The 16,333-nt window shown below is 34.8% G+C and overlaps 1 protein-coding gene across 4 annotated transcripts in view; it reads right to left on the minus strand.

The window, feature by feature from the left end:
- GABPB1 (GA binding protein transcription factor subunit beta 1) overlaps positions 1–16,333 on the minus strand; it is a 62,448-nt gene that overhangs the window by 9,123 nt on the left and 36,992 nt on the right. For 3 of the 4 annotated variants that reach the window (XM_037502466.2, XM_037502467.2, XM_037502469.2), the window contains exons 2-7: positions 16,053–16,160; positions 11,643–11,810; positions 10,519–10,713; positions 8,982–9,129; positions 8,513–8,626; positions 1,208–1,393 (exon numbers count right to left, since the gene is read on the minus strand). In XM_037502466.2, the coding sequence (XP_037358363.1) occupies positions 1,208–1,393; positions 8,513–8,626; positions 8,982–9,129; positions 10,519–10,713; positions 11,643–11,810; positions 16,053–16,160 (919 nt within the window). The remainder of the gene's footprint in view (positions 1–1,207; positions 1,394–8,512; positions 8,627–8,981; positions 9,130–10,518; positions 10,714–11,642; positions 11,811–16,052; positions 16,161–16,333) is intronic. The other variant, XM_037502468.2, reaches the window with a different exon arrangement.

The raw sequence follows: 16,333 nt of genomic DNA on the forward strand, positions 1-16,333 counted from the left end.
TCCGTCTCTGGTGAATCCTCTCACCCTCCCCGCTTCTGACTGTGCCCAGTGCTTGTATAAATAAATAAATACTTAAAATATGAATTTTACAATTTTCTTAGCCTTTTAGTTTCACTGAAAATGTTGCTGCGCTTTTGTTTCAGCCATCTTATTATTCTCTGTGATTTCCAAGAGGAAATACATGGGAATGTTATCAACCAAACTGCAAAAGTAGCTATTATATTCCTACCGGGAATCCTATGTCCAACTTCGTTCAACGTAGCTTATTACATATTTTTAAAAATTCATGCAATGTGTAAATCGCATTGAATGACCTAGTGTAACAAGATGGTCTTCAGGAAAAGGGAAGGTTCCAGGTTCCCTGACCCACCCAAGGAAGGGTGGAATTGAGCAGGGAGGAGGAGAAGCTGGAGAGGAGACTGAAGGAGGAAGGAAAGAGAGAGGATGGGGAGCAAGAAGGCAATCTGGAGGAGGCACATGGATCAGAGAGACATGTGAAGAAGCTGCACTTGCTTTTTGGTCCTGGGCTGGTTAAAATAGATGTAGGTGAGAGACCCATGGGGAGGTTAACAATGGCAGCTTTTATCTTGATTTTGATTTTGCTCTTCTCCTCCCAGAGTTGTCTTGCTGTTTCTGACCCTTCTCTATGGGTCTCCACCAGAAGAGGCTTTAGACTTGTGGCAGGCTATCAGGCCTCAGTGGCCACCCTGTTTGGCTGGGCATTTACCCACAAGAGGAATGGTAACTTTGGGTGCTTGATTTGGAAACTGTATTCTTTGTCTTGTCTTTGTTGCACACTAATTGTATTAAAGTTCCATTCCATTAAATGTCATACACACTAGAGTATGTTTTGTCTTAATGTGGCGGATGGCAGAACCTATTTAGAACAGGCAGGTCTGGAGTTTTGGGGTGCCCCCACACCCTGTCCCATAACACTAGGAAGTTAATGTCCTATGCTGATTTTGAATTATTGAAGTTCACTTTCCAAAAAGAATATTAAGGACTAATTCCCCTATCCACCTAGTAAATACTCAGGAAAAGTATGCTAATTTTAATATTAGTACAGGCAAATAAAATTAGGCAATTAAAATCAATTGCACCAAGACTATAAAATATAATGCAGGCAAAAATAAATGCCTTGAGAAACATCACAATTTCTTGAGATATAGAAGTAGACACAAGCTTTATATAAATGTCTTCTACCAACCTTGCTGTCCATCTGGCATGGTCACAATGATGGGCTGACCTATTCCGCTGGTTGGAATGGAGTGCAAATTTCCAAGCTGAATTCCATCTGTAACTATTGTGATGACTTGCTGACCTCCTGAACTAACTACTTGCTGAATTGCACCATCCACAGATTCTGCGGTAACTACTTCCTCCGTAGCCACTACTGAAAAGACAAAACGTATGTAAAAATTGGTGATCACATCTAAAAATATGAATAAAAGTTTATTTTTGCTTTGCTACCATGGTTTTCACTGCATCTTTCTAACACACAAAAGCTTTTATATGGTTTTTAAATTCAGTTTCCAGTAATGCCTAGGTATCTTTGAATAGATGACTACAAGTCCCACAGTTTTCAGTGAGTTCCAACCTATGCAAATGGGTATTTAAATAAACAATTCCCCTTCATTTAGTTATATGAGATACAAAATTTATAAGATCTCCTAAGGTCACAGATATAATAAAGGCTAAGCTTGCTAACCAAAATTCCACAACCCAAAAGGAAATTTTGTATGTGATTATACTCAGGTATATTTACATGAGTTGATACAAATTTTCTATCCAATAAATATAGAAATTTATATTTTTCAAGTAGAAAAACTAAAGAGTATTCCTTTATTGGATTATGTAAGCAAGGCTGCCTTATAATAAGTGATATACACTATGATAGTGAATGATACATTAACACTAAGATGATTAAAATCAAAACTATACTCAATATTTTATGAGGTTTAGAGAAGATTCAGGCAGCTGCATATACCACCCCTGGTTTTGCCTAGGTAAAGAAATCACGAGTTACGGGGGTCTCCCTGGTGGCACGGGGGTTAAAGTTTCAGTACAATCAACCTATCACCAGCAACTGTGGCATGAGTTCATTCCCCAGCCAGGAAGCTAACCCACATGGGCAGCAGACCTCTCCAGTCTTGCCCACTGCTCCCCTCAGCAGCTTATTTTAGTAGGTCCACCTGTTCTGCTACCCACTCTGTCTCTAGTGAATCCTCTCACCTCCCGCACCGCTGGCCTATACCTCAGTTCTTGTATGCATAATAAATAAAATACATCTTTAAAAAAAATCACTAGTTAATACTGCCAAAATCCTTTCCCCATAAGCAAACTTATGCCCAACTACCAATCCCAAAAGATATACACAGTAAACTTTACTCATTATTCAAAAACCTGAAACAAACTTGAAAAATATACCTATCAAAAGTAGAATGGATAAATTGTGATAGATTTACACATTGAAATCTACATAGCAATTAAAGTGACTAAATGCAAAATACTTAGTCCGAAAAAAAAGCATGCTGAATGATACAAATCATACATAAAATATAAACTGTGTCCTCTACATTTTTAAAACAAACAATGATCATTATGTATTAATCAATAAATGACTAATAGTTTATATTATACACTTTTGTATATATGCTATATTCAATTAAAAAGGAATTATGACAATGATGGATTATAATACAGTGAATTTTTAAACATCCGTTTATTATAATACCTCATAATAAAGGAGAAGAGGGGGAAAGAGAAAAGATCTTTATAGAAGAATGACATTAATTAATAAAATAAGAAAAATTATAATTGTGAAAACCAAAGAAATAATTGATGCAAACAACGATCACTAATGAGTATTAAAATCACTGGTGAATATTTTGGAGAAACAAGATGTTCAAATGTTTTCAAAGTATCACACCAAAGGGGAAATGTGTCTATGAAGACCCAACAGCCACCACTCTCACCAAGTAGTCATTATCAGGATGGCCTGACATTATGTGCATACTGATGTGATGTAATGGGAGATTACAAATATCACTGTGCTCTTCCTGGAAATGTTTGATCCAAATCTAATTATCAAAAAACAGATGAATCAGAATGTGGGTGATCCTGCAGACAACTGACACAGACACTACAAAGATTTCAGCATCATTAAGAACAAAGGAGGTAGTGTGACTGTCCTAGATTGAGGGAGTCAAAAGAGACACAATAACCAAATACAATAAGCTTTGACTGGATCCTGGATGAAAAACAAGCAGCTGTAAAGGAACTTTGGAGGATAATTTGGGGAAACTTGAATATGGAACATATATCAGATGCCACTAAATTAATGCTCAAGAGTTGAGAAAATATAATGGAGCTATGAACATGTAGGAGGATGTCCTTATTCTTGGGGCATGTTAAAGTATTTAAGGTCTTAGTGTCATGATTCCTGCAACCAACTTCCAAATAATCTGGCAAAATGAAAAGAGGAAGGAAGGAGGGGAAAGAAAAAGAAAGAGAACAGATAACATATAAAAGGCATGCATGTTCATCCACAATTTGTCTATGGATTTGAAAACTATCAACATTTTAAAAAATGCTTTAATATAATTAATTCAGAAAAAGAAATGACAAAATTTCTAAATGACATGTTTTTTGTTGAGACATTTCACAAAAATTAGAACTAAAACCATTCTCTCCTCCAGTCAAGATACCGTTCAGATACACAGTTGCTCTGAAACATGCTTACTTAGTTGCAACTGACTCCCAGTAGAAGATTATGAATATCAATAAACACAGGATTTATGAAAAACAGAGAGGCCATAAATACACGAAATCCGCTTTTAAAAAAACAAGTATTGGAATCCTAGCTTTCAAGTATATACTCAGGGCAACATGTCTGGCTTTGACCCTATTACTGTGTTCTGTGGTAATCAAAAGTCACAATACAAACTACAGAAGATAATAGCCAAAATGCAAACAACCTTTATGTTTTGAGTTCTCTTATTTGTCTTAAACTATAATTAGGCTTCATCAGCATGCACTTTAGAAAATTTCAGGAAGACAATTATAAAATGAAATATAGGGCATAAACTAGTAAATATTCAATAGAACAACTACTAAGATTTTCAAACACATTAATTATTGCTTTGATTTTAAAAATATCCACATGAAAAAGAAATATTCACTCTGGTTGAATGCTAACTACAAGTACTAAATATTTTGAAGTACAATCATATGTAAGAAATTTCTGAGATCACACACAATCCAGGTGCAGCTCAGGAACTTTCATCTTGGCATTATCTGCAATGACTGTCATTAATATAATAGAGTTCTTGTCTTTCATCTAAAAAGCTTTATTTTCAAGTTGTGCTACAGAAAAGAATTTAAAAAAGAATTATAAGGACATCAATTACATAAGACGAAGTACCTCCCAAAAGCCCTAAAAACAGCCCAACAGTGAAATGGTAAATCAGAAAGCCTAAAAACTTTGAAAAGTGTTATTCAGAAAAGAATACAAATATATATGTGTGTGTATGTGTATTTGTATACATGTCTCCAAAAATAAAAAACACCCTCAAATAAAAATTAACAATATTCATTAATCTAATTCAGAAGTCAAACTGTAATATATAAAGTAAATCTAATTCATCTTTGAAAATATCTGATATCTCTTATTCAGCAAGACTTTTTAATTATAATGCTATAAGATTCAAATAAGATAGGAAAAAACTATCTTTAAAATGTTCTGAAAGACTGAAGATTCTATGTATAAACATTTCAATAAAATAGATGCTGTATTGAAGAAAAAATATTTCAAAGGTATTGTGCCTTCAATTAAAGCTGAAATTAAAAACAAAAAAGCAGAAATAAAGCAATCTTATGAAGTCCAGCAATGTATTCCTTAAGCCAATTCACTTTTATTGTTCTATTTTAGAAAGACATAAAAACAATCTCAAAGGGACCTAATTCAAATTTCACTATTAAGATAAAGAAAGAAGACAATTACAGAAGAAAAACAACTTTAGCAATTAGCAGAATTGCTCATAACAAAAAAGGGTAGTCATGGATGTCTACTGAATCAAGGAATAACAGAGCTGGGTCACAAGGAAGAATAAGGAAAAGCAAAGCAAAATCAATGTAAACTGCAGCTAGAGCAGTCTAGAGAGTTTATTTTGAAAGGAACAAACCAAACTGCAGATATAAATCCACATCTGACCAAAATAACTTGCAATTCTATATCCCAAGTAACTCTCAAATATAATCACTTACGATCTCTTTGCCAAATCCTGAAAAGACAAGCTTTTTCCTCATTCAAAAATTCCTCATGTCTCCCGTGCTAAGACATTCTTCCCTCACCTTTTGCCCCCTAACTCCCATCTAATCTTTAGTTTAAATGTGTGCTCCTCTGGAAAATTCTCAGACTAAGTTAAAATCCTGTATTCTTAATATATAGCATTAATCACATTATTTATCTGGATTAATTATATGGGTGAATAACTGTTTATTATCCCATTCTACCAAAAAAACAAGACTAATACTCCATACAGGTGGAAATATTAAATCTGAAAGCGAAACCTTGACCAATAATCAATGATATATCTCTTTTTTTCCCAAGTCATTTTGTTTTTTATCGCGGTAGCACTGGTTTACAAGACTGTATATGAATTAGAGGTAAAGGTTCACACCTCTTCAGATATGTTACCACACCACACCCACCACCAAAGCTCCAATAATCCTCCACCGTAGTCCAAGGGGGTAGAAGGCCCAATGACTACTGTGAGAACAAAATGAGATACTGTATATAAAACACTTAGCACAGTAATAGGCATATAGCAAGTCCAATAAATATTAATCTTTATTTTTCTATAATTCATTATACCAAGTTAAATTTGTGGCTAATATCAAATTATTTTTCTATACATTAAAGAGATAAAGAATCAAGAAAATTATGCAAGGAGATATAAAACTAATCAATTTGAAATTTGGAAATACAAATATTGGTTTATGGAGAAAAGAATAAAACTGAAAATATTTACGTGGGAAAATGCAAGGAAGAAATTCAACTTAGATGTTTTAATCATCAAACATTGAAATCTGCGCTGATACCTGCTTGTAACTTCAAGAAAAGACAGATATGTCATCTGGTTTCACAATAAAAGTATTATAATAGAATGATTTCAGCTATGTGATTCCCATTGGAGTAACTTGTTTCATATGTCAGCGATGACCTACAGGTAATCAAGGAGCACTACTTAAAGTCATAGCTCCCAAGTGAAATGACCTGGTATCCTCAACTATCTTCTCTCTACATAGGACCATGTCAGTCAGTCAGCTTCCATTTAAATAGTCCATCTGCTGCTATATTCTGACTATTTGATATCCAAACAATGTGTTTAATATATCACTTGGTAAAAGAAAATAATATGAGCATTAATTTAGTATCTGATGTTTTTATATTTGGTCTTGAATCATGTTAAAAAAAAAAAAAAACAAAGGCAAAAGAGGAGCAGGACATTTAACAGTCTACAATAGACACCTCAGAAGTAAAGGCAGGAATAGCGATACTTTTGTTTGACATAAAACAAGATAATCACACAAATATTCTTCCTATCACAGGCCAAATTATAAACATTTTAGATGAGATCAGCCCACTAATCACCTGAAAAAGCAGCACAGAAGAGACAGTATATTGCAGCTGTCACAGACACAAAACTTGGGAAGTGGTGAGACCCTAGCAAACATCCTTTCACCAGTTATTAGCCATGTTAAAAAATTATTTAACCACCACAAACCTCAGTTTCATCATATATGAAATGCAAACATTACTTTATTTCCCAGATCCTAAGATGTCTTCGAAAAAACAAACATTTCTAAAATTAGGATGAGTAGAATAATTGCTGTTAAGAGACACTGGACCATCGAGAGAGAGGGGTAATTTTAGACTGATTTATCTTTGCCTAAACATGTGCAAATTGAACTCTGAGAAGATATTTCTTTATGTCATCATGCACCGCAGTTGAGTTGTTTCGTGCTGGCAATGTATGTACTTACCTGAACTTTAACTTAATTCAAATCCTTAAAAATGTCTTCAAAAAGATTCCAGAATGATGTGGCATTGAAATAATTATTTTGCTCATAGAAGATTGTTAAGTTACATGCAATAAAAATCAATTGAAGTTACTAATTTTTTCAGACTAGACCATACAAAAATAATATATTCAAAGGTAGGAGAAGTTTTAAGAGTTGGTATGACCAATTCATGGAGCCAAACATAAAAGTAAAAGCTAACTATTAACTTTCAAGAAAAGTTGTTTAATTTTAGGGATATGCACTTTGATCAACAAAAAATTTAAGTCTAAGCAAATAGAAACCACCAATGGAATTCATTTTCTTTGATATATTCACACATTAACAAAGATATTAGAGAGATTCAGATATAGCAGTATGTCAATACAATGGTGCACATAACAACGAATGATCAAAAAGGATTGGGAAAAATCTTAAGATTCCCAAATATAAACATTGATTCAAACAAGACTCCCAAACTTAAACATTGATTACAACATTAGAGAAGCAGAGAATGGATAAATCTTTATTATCAGCAGTTAATAAAGAAAGAAAGGGGAGAGGAGGGAAGAGGAGGGTAAGCAGTAGGTCCTTAGCCTTAGGAAAAAAATACATCTTTTAATCTGCAGCACCAAATCCAGTAACAGCTACCTTTCAGTTTTTTGGTGAGAATTAAGAGAGATCTTAAGTAAAATCATAGTACACGGCACATGCAGTAAGCATTTGATGAACTACTGTTGTTATCATTAAACATTAATCTAAATAATGAATGATAAATTATTCTTTACTTTTAAAAGTAATGATCTAAATGACAAACTGTACTAAGAATATGTTTGTGTTTTTTTAAATTCCTAATTTAAAATATATTTAAGTTACATAATAATCAGAGCAAGAACAGTCTGGTTAAGTATAAAGATATGTTTTATCTAAATCAGCTATAAATATTGTCATCATTTATCACTGGGTCCTTTAATGGCAGTGATGGTATGCTGCTTTCAGTGGGCCAGCATTAAGATTTCATGTCATTTGAATAGAAATGACCAAAATTTAAAGTTACAAAAAAGACAGCAAGTCCATATTTATTTATCTACTTTATTTGTACAAAAAGCCACAGACTAGTAAAACAGGCCAAAATGGCTATACAGACATGTTTTCTATGAACTACACATTTATTTTCAATTTTAATTTCTAAGATTTAATATTCTCTTGAAATCAAGGTTTTATAGTTTCCTAGGAGGAAAATAAAACCCAGAATCTGCAACACGGAGCACCTGCCTATAATAAGCTAGAGAGAGGTTGAATAGCATATGGCCCCCTGTCCTGCCCAACTCTCTTCAGAAGGATCATAATCTCAACCCCACCCATTTTAGCCTTTTATATTACCCTCCCAGACTTTGCAAGTATTTGAATCTCCAAATTATAATGTATAATTTTGACTAATTTTTCTAACCTGGAGTTTCTGAAGAATTGGACAATGGAGCAGATGCTTCAGCTAAGGCAGCTAATGTAGCTAATACTGATGTAGAGGAATTTCCAAACTGAACAGCAGATACACCCGTTTCATCTACAAGAAAAGAGAAAATAGGTTTGAATTTTTATGGAGTTTAACCTAAGGCACTTTTCTGATACTCTCTTTTATTTTATTCAACTCTTAACTGGAGCTTGGATAATATTAGTGTTATGAAAAACAAACTTGGATAGCATTAGTTTTTGAAAGACGATACTGCAGTACATTTTGCAATATCACCTTTCTTTTGATTATTTAGTCTCTTAAGAATTTGTTTTTTTGCCAGTTATACCAAAGAAAACCAAGGTGGCTGATAGAAGCTTACCCTCTTTCTGCAACAGTCCTTTCTTAAAAGGAGGAATACCTACTAAAGCATAAAATCCCAACAGCTATCCTATATGCATCTCAATACCTGTTGCCTTGGATGAATTTTCTGAAGATACCAGACCTGTTAGGTTCACCACCCCTCCAGGTCCAATGATAAACTGTGGTGTTGCAGTGTGTATCGTCACAGTGTCGGGGCTCTCTGGGTTTGTGTTGATTTGGTTCTGCATAGCAATCTAGGAAAAAATCACCACAGCGTTTTCAGAATTATAAACAGAACATATAGCACAGACTCTCAATGTGGTATAGACACAAATATAAAGGGACAGTCTCTAATTTCAGAAGAATCATATAATACAAAAAGAAATCTCTAATTATGGTCTACTGAGAGTATAGTAGCTAATCAGAGGTATGAGTTAAGTCCCCGTACTAGGCAAAGCAGCAAAATCCCGGGAGGAAAAATGGGTATATGGCAGTATTTACAGAACACAGTTGGATGATATTTTGCTTCCCTCTGGCTAAAGAAATTAAAAGAATTAAATCAAATTATTTCCTCTACTTTATCCTGTAACATAAGATATTACAACAATAAAGCATGTCCATCCTGCCCAATTAATTGTTCTCCATCTTCAACCCTAGCCCCAAAACTGCACTCTAAGGAGTAAAAGAATTGGAAGATGCAAGACAAAATTCACTTTCTCTAACATATAACACCTTTTAAGTAACTAGTTGAAGTTCAATAGAGGTAGAGAGTCTTAGAGAAGAATGGGAAGGAGAAAAAGAAGACAGGCAAGAAGAGGCAGTCATAAGATAATTCATATCTTTGTTTAGCTGAAGAAAATTAATTGTTAATTACTAGAAAAACTAACCCAAAGCCATACATAACTATACTCACAAAGAGATTTTTTTGAGTATGGTTAAAAATAAAATCATAATTACATTTCTGCATCACTCATTCAGGGGTCCTTGTTATGGTTGCTAAAAAATAATTTAGTGGGGAGTACAAAAGACTGAAAAACCATGTAGCAACCAAATATGCAAAAGAAAAAATAATAATAAAATGTCTAGGAGGGAATTTTAGGAACTTAGAAACCATCTTCTCTAATCTTCTAATGTTTCATAAAAAGACTATATTCTTGGGCCTCCCCGGTGGCGCAGCGGTTGAGCGCTGGGTTGCGAAGCTGCCCGCGGCCTCTGAAGGCAGGTTCGATCCCCGGCTGCTCCCCGGCCACTGGAGGAGGGTCCCACATGGCGCGCAGACCTCTCCTGCTGCCCGCTGCTCCCCTCAGCAGTGTACTTCGGTCCTTCTGCCTGCTCCCCACTCTGGCTCTGGTGAATTCTCTCACCCTCCCGAGTTTCTGACTGTACCCAGTACATGTATAAACAAAACAAACAAACCAACAAACAAATAAATAAATACATGCCTCTATTAAAAAAAAAAAAAGACTATATTCTTACAATCAGGAAAATGAACAGTAACGAGCAAAGAAACGAAATCGGAAAAGTCCTACCCAAATTAACAAAATCCAGAACTGAAAGCTACAAGCTAAATAGTTCAAATCATCTGTCAAATCTGTCAAAAGACAGAGATTCTTTATTTTCTTAAATTAAAAGATGAAAGTTACCTGTAATATCTCTGCTAAATCTTCATTCCCATTGTCTATTGAAATATCAAATGCAGTTTTACAAAATTTACTTTGCGTGTGTACATCAGCACCATATTTGATTAAAAGTTCCACCACTTCTTGATGATTGTGTTCTGTGGCCCAATGTAGAGCTGTCATCTTTAACATGTCCTTTGCATTGACATCAGCACCATGCTACAGAAATATTTCAAAATAAGAAATTTCTAAAATATGAATTACAAAGAGTTCCTGATACAAAAATACTGGTCACTATACTTTAAAGGAAGAATTTGTTATTAACGTGATCAATTCTGTCTTTTTGTGTTGAATAATCTCTATGTTTCAGGAATCATCCCCTGTCAAATCAGTTTTCCATCATGTTGACTTCCCTCATTACTTTCCTTCTAATTTCTAAGGAATGTGACCATTATTTTTCACCCAGTTATGAATGTGAATAGCACAGAGGTGAAAGAAACGATGAGTATTCTGCCAAAATCCTCTTTAATACATACGGGGACTGGTCCCATAATTCCTTATTTACTCAAAATATCCTTTGCTTTCAAAATATCTTTTGCTTTCAAAACCAGTATAATGTAAAGAATTAAAAAGGAGTTATCTACAGGTACACAGCCCAGGTTGGTAACTACTAGACACACACAGCTATTAAGCACTGGAAATACACCTGTACATGCAAATACAACTGGAATTCAAAGACTTGCCACCCAAAAAAAAGAATGGAAAAAAAACCTCATTAACAATTTTTTAATTGGTTTCATGTCAAGATTATATTTTTATATATACTGAATCATAAAATATCAAAATTACTTTTACCTTTTTAATTATAGCTAATAGAAAATCTAGAATTACATGTGGTTTACATTATGCTGAGAATGAGCTAAGAAATCAATTGTTTAATTTAACTAAGAAGAGGCCTAGAAGCTTTTCTTCCCCTTCCCTACCCCAGAAAGGAAAACTTTAAGATAATTTTTACCTGATGGGCTTACATACAAAAAATGAGATAACATAGGTAAAATATTAAGTAGACATTCAACAAAACTAGTTCCCTTTCTTCCTTACAAAACCGTAAAGTCTTTGGGACCGAAGTTCAAGAAGAGAACACATACCTTAAGCAAAACTTCTACTATGCTGGCATGGCCCTCAGAAGCTGCCATATGTAATGGCGTTCGGTCCACTTTGGTCCTGGCATCCCTACTTACACCAGCTCGGAGTAGTACTTCTGTGGTGGAATAATGTCCGTACTGTGCTGCCAGATGAAGTGGAGAAGTTCCCAGCTATATCAAAAGAAAAAATATCCACATTTACAGGTTGTGGACAGGCCTTTAACACACTTGTAATACTACCTTTTATGTTTTCTGTTTGTAGAGATTAATCTTTTTTTCCCTGTTAATCCAGCAATTCCAAACTCAAAAAAAATAATTTATGCTTATCACCTTCTCTTCATAGAGTCCTTCAAGTATCCCCATACACCTCTCAGTGAGGAAGAAAAGCCACTATTTCAAACTTGCTTTCTTCATTTTTATTATGTTGCATTTTTCATATTAATGTATAATTGACATATTAGTTTCAGGAGTACAACATAATGATTGGATATTTATATATATTATAAAATGGTGAACACAATAAGTCTAGGTAATACTCATCACAATATGTAGTTATAAATTTTTTTCTTGTGATATGAATTTTTAAGAGCTACTGTCTTCCCAACTTTCAAATATGCAGAATAATACTATTAACTATTGGGGCCTCCCTGGTGGCTCAAGACACAACCTATGTAGCTATCCGTAGCCACTGTAGCATGAGTTCGATCCCCGGCCAGGAAGCTAACCACATGGCGCTGCAGACCTCTCCTGTCTCACCTGCTGCTCCCCTCAGCAGTGTATTTCAGTACATCTTCCTGTTCTGTTCTGGTGAATCCTGTCTCTGATGAATCCTCTCACCCCCCATACCTCTAGCCTGTACCCCAATTCTGGTATGCATAAATAAATCTTTAAAAAAATACTATTAACTATTGGCACAATGCTATACTTTAATTCCTTTGACTTAATGATTTTATTACTGGAAGTTTATACCTTCTGTCGCGCTCACCCTTCTCTCATTGTCCCCATTCTCCACCCCTGCAATCACCAATCTGTTTTCTGTATCTATGAGCTAGGTTATCTGTTTTTTCTTTAGATTCATATTTGCCTTTGTCTAACTTCTTTCACTTAGCATAAAGCCCTCAACTCTTCATTATTTTGCATTTGGAAGCACTGAAAATCCCACAACTGTCTAATTATCAAGGCCCTCTGGATATTCCAAAAGACCAAGACAATTCTTTAGCACATGACATTTGCTAAAATCACTATTATAATAACAGCAACAAAGGTGTTTTTTTTAAATCATTTTCCATGCCAAGTACTATTCTAAGAATTTTATCTCATTTAATCTCCTCATAACATAGATACTATTACTATCCTCATTAGGCAATAATAACCTAAGCATAAAAAGATTACTAATTTGTGTAAAGTCACACAACAAGTATGAGTTGTACCAAGCTTGGCATGTGCTTTCAATACATAGCAAAAATGGAAATCACTTATCCTGGGAAATTTTTATTGCTATTAAAAACCTTGTATTTTTAATGGAAGGTTATTCGAGCAGCTCGAAGGAGATTCTTTTTTTAATGATTGATTTATTTATGCATAGTAGAACTGGGGTGCAGGCCAGAGGTGCTGCCTACCTGAGACAGAGTGGGGAGCAGAACATGAGGATTTACTGAAATATACCATTAAGGGGAGCAGCAGGCAAGAAAAGAGAGGCCTACTGTGCCATGTGGATTACCTTACTGGCGGGGAATCAAACTCAGGCCACAGAGGTGTCAGGGCTGAGACTTCACCCCTAGGCCACCCAGGGAGGCCCACAAAAGACATTCTTGAGCAATCCTTTCTTTCTCCATTCTTTATCACAATTTTCTGTAACTGGTCCTTTCTAAACTATTAAATTCTCATATTTAATGATCTGTCTCAACCCATTTAGCAACCATAATTCTGCTCAGTGCATTATTAGGATTTACTGTGCATTTTTTTAGAAATATTTTTAATTGAAGTAATAGAGATACCCCCCATCAAGTATTACTACTACATTCCACCAACACAGACCATTGTGCTTCCTTCCCTCTTTGTTCAGATCCATCCCCCAACCCAGCCCTCTTGGTGCTTCAGTTTTGTGGTGAGCTATCAAGAGTTAGTTTCATTTTTGTGTTGTTTTTTTTTTGTTGTTTTTTTTTTAAAGATCCATTCATTCATGCACGCAAGAGCTCGGTTGCAGGCCAGAGGCGCAGGGGGTGAGGGGATTCACCAGAGACAGAGTGAGGAGCAGAAAAGGCAAACTGACTGAAATACTGTTGAGGGGAGCAGCGGGCAAGACAGGAGAGGTCTGCCATTCCATGTGGGCCAGCTCCCTGGCTGGGAATCAAACTCGTGCTGCAGTGGCTGCAGATTGCTTCATAGTGCTGAGACTTAACCCCTTGTGCTACCAGGGAGGCCCCCTCAAGGGTTAATTTTTAAACTTGTCTTTATGAGTTAATTTGCACATATTAGTTGACATCATCCAGTATTTATCTTTCTCCTTCTGACTTATTTTGCTTAGATTATCCCTTCAAGCTCCATCTATGTTGCCACAAATGGCATGAGTTTATCATATTTTAACCGCTGAGTAATAATCCATTGTGTATATATACCATGTCTTCTTGATCTACTCATCTGTTCTGGGGGAATTCAGTTGTTTCCATAATTTAGCTATAGTAAGTGGTACTGCATAAACATGGGAGTGCAAGTTTCCTTCTGAATTTGTGTTTCTGAATTTTTTGGGTAGATAACTAGGAGTGGAATTACTTGGTTGAATGGTAGATCCATTTTTTAATGTTTTAAGAGACCTTCATACTGCTCTCCATAAGAGCTGGACCTGTTTGCATTCCCACCAGCAGTGTAGGACAGTTCCCTTTTCTCCACATCCTCAACAGTACTTGATGTTTCTGGTCTTTTCAATATAGGCCATTCTCACAGGTATGAGATATCTCATTATGATCTTGATTTGCATTTCTTTAATCAGTGATTGTGAATTTTTTTCATGTGCCTGTTTTAATGTGTTGAATTGGTCATTTTAGTGTCTTCTTTGGAGAATTGTCTAATTCTTTTGCTCATGTTTATTGGGTTGTTTTGCTTTTCTAGAATTTTAGGAGTTCTTTGTATATCTTTGATATTAATCCTTTTTCAGCTATATGGTGTGCAAATATTTTCTCCCATTCAGTTGGGTGTCTTTCATTTTAATTATTGTTTTTTTAGTTAGATGTAGTCACAGCTGTTTATGTTCTCATTTGTTTTCCTTGCTGTTGGGGATGAACCTCTGTAACTTTAATTTCAAAAGCTTATGTCATGACATGTTTTACCTTTGTTTTCTTCTATGTATTCTATGGTTTTAGGTTTTACATCAAAGCCTTTGATCCATTTTGAGTTGATTCTGATGTATGGTGTGAAATCATGTTCTAGTTTCATTCTTTTGCATGCACTTGTCTAGTTTTCCCAACACCATTAATTAAAGAGGTTATCCTTGTGTGTACGTTTTTGGCTCTTTATGTCATAGATAACTGTCCATATATACGTAGATTTATTTCTGGGCTCCCAATTCTATTCTGTTAGTGTGTGTGTCTGTTTTTGTACAAGTACTAAATGACTTTATAATGTAACTTGAGGGCTAGAAGTGTGATACCTCCATTTTTTTCCCTCTTTGTTAAGATCGCTTTCATATTCATGGTCTTTTGTGACTCCATATGAATTTCAGTAATGTTTGCTCCAGTTCTTTGAAAAACACCATTGTAATTTTTATTGGAATTACACTGAATCTGTATATTGCTTTGGGTAGGATGGCCATTTTGACAATGTTAATTCTTCCAATCTATAAGCAGGGCAATTTCCTCAGCTTTATACAGTATTCTACTAATGAATAAGTCAAAATTAATTTACCCAATCTACTGAGGAACATTTGGATTGTTTCCAGTTTTTTGTAATTATGAATAATACTGCTGCCAAAAACAGTCTTGTGTGTGTCTCAAGTACATGAATCAGAGTTTCTCCTGGGAATATTCTTAGAACTTCAACAGCTACATTACAGAGTATACACTCATTCAAACTCACCATGTACAAACTGTACTCTAAAATGTTGATACCAATTCAAAGATCTCCTCATCAGTGCTTGTACTGTCACTTTTTTTTTCCTAATCTGGTGAATATGAAATATACTGCATAGTGTAAAATAAAACCATTTCATGGACAGAATATCTGGATAACACTGGCCAATATCAAAGGGAATGAGCCATTCCCTTTAAAAAATAGCTATAGTTCTAAAACTACAAATATATTTGCGAAATAACAAAATTTTACCAGTTAAAACATAATAGTCACTAAACTTTACCTGGAAAAAAATTTTTAAATAGATTAAGGAAAAAACACCACCACAATAATAAAATCATTTTTTACCCAGTCTGTAGTAAAAGGAGCTCCATTTGCCATCAAAATACGAACTTCATCATCTTGACCTGCTCGCGCTGCTTCTAAAAGCTTCTTTCCCAAATCTACCAGGGACATCTAAACAAAACACATGAAATGAACATCAACATCTCCATTTATCTATTATGACATGACTTCCCCCATCTTTATTAATAAGTCAATTCTCGATTTTCCCTTCAAAAGCTGTAATATGGTTATCAAAAAATAAAGATCACACAAAAGAAATTTATATTTTAATTTTTAAAACAGAT

Source organism: Talpa occidentalis, unplaced genomic scaffold, assembly GCF_014898055.3.
Source record: "Talpa occidentalis isolate TD23 unplaced genomic scaffold, MPIMG_talOcc4v2.1 talOcc4.11, whole genome shotgun sequence".
Taxonomy (NCBI): Eukaryota; Metazoa; Chordata; class Mammalia; order Eulipotyphla; family Talpidae; genus Talpa; species Talpa occidentalis.